The 3,752-nt window shown below is 43.9% G+C and overlaps 1 protein-coding gene across 1 annotated transcript in view; it reads right to left on the bottom strand.

The window, feature by feature from the left end:
• The window catches only part of LOC104082844 (polypeptide N-acetylgalactosaminyltransferase 12-like), a gene marked incomplete at its 5' end in the record, with an annotated part of 8,915 nt that extends 6,061 nt beyond the window's left edge, over nucleotides 1-2,854 (bottom strand). The window contains one exon of the mRNA XM_009586101.1: nucleotides 2,741-2,854. Within this exon, the coding sequence (XP_009584396.1) occupies nucleotides 2,741-2,854 (114 nt within the window). The remainder of the gene's footprint in view (nucleotides 1-2,740) is intronic.
• Nucleotides 2,855-3,752: the final 898 nt, after the last annotated feature.

Here is a 3,752-nt window from a genome sequence, read left to right as displayed (position 1 = left end):
CTCTTCTACACACAGGAAGCAGTTTGCACTTGACAGGTACTTTCTGGGTGGGAGAACCAGCAGCGAGGTTACCAGGTCTGATACCCCTGAGGGCTTTGCTAAGCTCTCTGTTTGCCCCTCCCTGTTTGCCTCAAATCTATCAGCTGCAAATGGGAATATTGGGGGGGTACTATCAGACAAAGCGGGCTGCTCAGTGGTTTCCCATCCTCTTACCATGTCAGGTCAGCTTCCTGCCATCACATGTTGGTCCCCTCTCTACTGCTTCCCAGCCATACCAAGAAGGGGAATGGGCTTTATTGGTGTTGAATTTCAAAGCCTTTCATTCTCGTCTACCAGGGCAGACACTTCCACAAAACATCAGCAGCCTGAGGTGCAAGCACTGAGTAGCCAGTGTTTTGCGTATTTTCTGTCTCTCTTCCATATACACTCAGCTCCTATCACCGCAGTCGTATCCTCACCTTCTTACTATAATGAATGTGCTAATTTTAAACAACCCACAGCTAGCTTTCTTACTGCTTACACAGCAGCAATTCAAAAGGACTAAAGGGAACCCCCTCACTTATGCCATGGATTCAAGGAAAAATAGAAACAAATTACCAGGGACCTCAGTTTTCTGAGAGTGGTTTTACTTACTAAGACATAAAATGGGAGCAGGTGCTGGACTTTATAAATAATTGAGAGCACAGAGCTCTCTCCTCTCGGCACAATGCACACAAATATTCAGAGGTCACTTTAAGTGGAGAATTGCTTCCAGTGAAAAGAGCTTTTGCAGTTGTCTCTTACATTAACAGCCACCTGCCACTAGCATATCATGCCAGAGGATGGGTGTACTGGAGTGCAAGACACATATGGCTGACCAAGTTAACCTTCATTAATGGTAAATCCTATCAAGATGTTTTTGGAGAGTAACTTTACTGAGCTATACTGTGGAGAATAAACTTCATTCCTTTATACGATGAGACAGTGTGAATTGCAGCAGGGAGTACTATTTGAGGAAAAAAGTGATGAATGGTGGAACGAACTCTGCAACTGGAGGAAGGGATGAGGAGAAGACCAGAGGATTAAAAGTGGGAGCTAGCCAGGAAAGAAGAAAGGCATGTGAAAAGGAGCAAAACGTGACCTAGGGTGGGTAGTAACTGGTGGGACGAATAAGTGAGGGGAGAGACAGAGCAAGGGCATTAGAGAAAGACTGAGAGCCAGCCAGCATGGAAAAGAAAGTGTTAAATAGCACAGAGTGGAGGAGCTGTCTGTGATATGTAGTGCAGGGCAGGGGACTAGAGCGAAGCTTTGTAATGAGGGTTGGCTGCTAAAGCTGTATATAGGCATATAGTGTATATAGGTATATAGGTATATAGTGTATATAGTGGAGTCATGAGAGCAGACCAGAGGAGAGCAGGCAGAAGAGCTTGGGATTAGGATGGCAGGTTCCCTTCCAAGGACAAAACAGAAGTTAAGGGCTGCCTGTTGTCAGAAAACATCTGTGGTGAAGTGCCTTGCTCTCCTTAGTGTTGACACAACTAGAGGATGACCAACCTTGTCACCATGAGTTCCATCAGCTGACAGCAGTGGATGTACATTTGGGAGATTTGACTGTTTCGGTCCTGCCACTGTCACCTGCCAACTGAGCTAAGGAATTCACACCACCAGGAGCAGCCTGTTACCTTTTAAGAATGGCTGTCAAAAGGGCGGGGGGGACAGGAAAGAAATGGAGAGAAATGTCCTGCTGGTAGGTTTCACGGCTATTTGTGAGCCAGAAAAAGGAGGTGCCAGTTCAGCAATCCTGACTTCCATTTCCCATCTCACTTGTGCTTCTACGTCTTGTCTTATTTTAGCCTCCCTCCGTTCCCCCACCCACAGCTCTTCCTGCTGTCCACTTCTTCTCTTGCAACGACTACCTGTCACCCCTACTCATGGCCCCATTTGCCAACTGGTATCTCTGCTCCCACGTTCAGTCCCCCTGCCCCTTTCTGCTAAAGGGGTCTCCAATGCTTCTGCTTGTTTCACGCTCCCTCCCTGTAGCTCCTAACTACTCCTTCCTCTGTCACACATGCCCTGCTCCTCGCCTGTTGCCCTACCTCTGTCCCAAACGTCTTCTGCCCTCTGTCAGCTTGGCCTCCTTTCCCCGGCTCTTGTCAGCCCTCCCATGCCTTTTGCCCATTTCACTGATACTGTTTTGCCCATTTCCTGTGTTTGGCCTTCCCTCCTCAGGCTCTGCAATTCTCTTGTGTCATCTCATGTTTTCTTTTATGGGTTTGTATTGCAGTCAGGTAGTTTCTCCATTTCTCCTTCCTCCTGCTCGCCGGATGCCAGCAGAGGGAGCACAAACTGCACAGCTCCGACAGCACCGCTGCTCTCAGCCTGGTGCTCGCTATCACAGGCACGGGGATCCACTGCACCATCAGCAGAGACGTAAGAGCATTAATATCCAGTGATGCGGTATCTCTGCAGTAAATTCAGTTAATCTTTTAGTGCTAGCTAAACAAAGGGTAACTTTAAAAATGTAATCTCAGAAGAACTATTTTCCTATGCATTATACTTCTCTCTTGCTTTCACCTTTTACCCTATGTCTGGCCTCAAGAAACATCAAAATTAAAAGCATCCAGTGTGAGAATCAAAATTAGATGTAATATCACCTCACTGTGGCAACATATTCTCTAAGCCCTACTGCAATGTTTTTTACCATACTTTTTACATCATAACTACAGCGTTAGTCAAAATGAAAATAAAACATGAATCTTACCTGATTTTGTCCCATGCCATGACATGGGTACAGTATGATCCTGTGTCCAGTTACTTGATGTTCATTTGTAGGGTTATAATCAAAACAGAAATTTGCCATTCCTCTATTCTTCAGCTAATCAAAACAAAAGAACATTTTAAAGCATTAATCTAAAGTAAGGAAGATACGCTGTAGTCACTTTACACCCATCCTGCTGGGCTGTGAGGTTTATATCCTAGAGCTGGTTCAAACTAATTGGAATAGATCAAATGGATCCAATGGCAACATCTCTCTCACTCAACTGTGAAATAAAACTGTTAGGACTGTCTTGACTTTGGGCATCGAAGCAGGCAGACACGATGGCTTCCCCTAGGAATGACACCGTGTTCCAGTGTATTTGCAAATGAAGTAGGTAGGAACTATGAAAAGCTGTGCTGAAACCCAACAAGCCAGCAACTCATGCAGAAGAAGAGAGTCTGCCACGTCTTTAACTTTTTTCCCCCCCAGGATCCACTTGTTCAATTTTCTTGCAAAAAGAAGGCAGCATACTTTTCTCAGTTTGTCAAATGGGAGATGTTAGAAGGATTTGTTCTCAAAAGGACTCCAGTACCCTCTTGAGGTTGAACAAGCAGTCAGATTTTAAGACCAGAATTTACGAAATTGGGTAAGATTTATCTTTGGAAAGAAACACTATCTATGATTTTAGAAGTTCTTCACTAGTGTTGCTGATCTCTGACACAATAGTTGAATAACTTTTAGATTAAATTTTAAAATATTAAATTACACAATTTAAAAAAAATCAGGCTAATTAACAAGGATTTGCATTTAAGTATTCAGGAGGCAAAAGTAACTGAAAATGAGTTAAACAATGCCACAACAATTACTGACTCCTACTATTAGCCACTTAACCAAATTCAAAATTACACAGAGCAAAACAGGTTCTGTAAACACAGGTTCAAGCTGAATGGCCCTGTTACTGAGTGTAATTATATTGCAGACAAAAAGAATAAGCAGAGTAACTCTCAGAAGAGTT

Source organism: Fulmarus glacialis, unplaced genomic scaffold, assembly GCF_000690835.1.
Source record: "Fulmarus glacialis isolate BGI_N327 unplaced genomic scaffold, ASM69083v1 scaffold22689, whole genome shotgun sequence".
Lineage (NCBI taxonomy): Eukaryota > Metazoa > Chordata > Aves > Procellariiformes > Procellariidae > Fulmarus > Fulmarus glacialis.
Note: the sequence above shows the minus strand (reverse complement) of the source record. Positions and strands in the feature narration are given on the sequence as shown.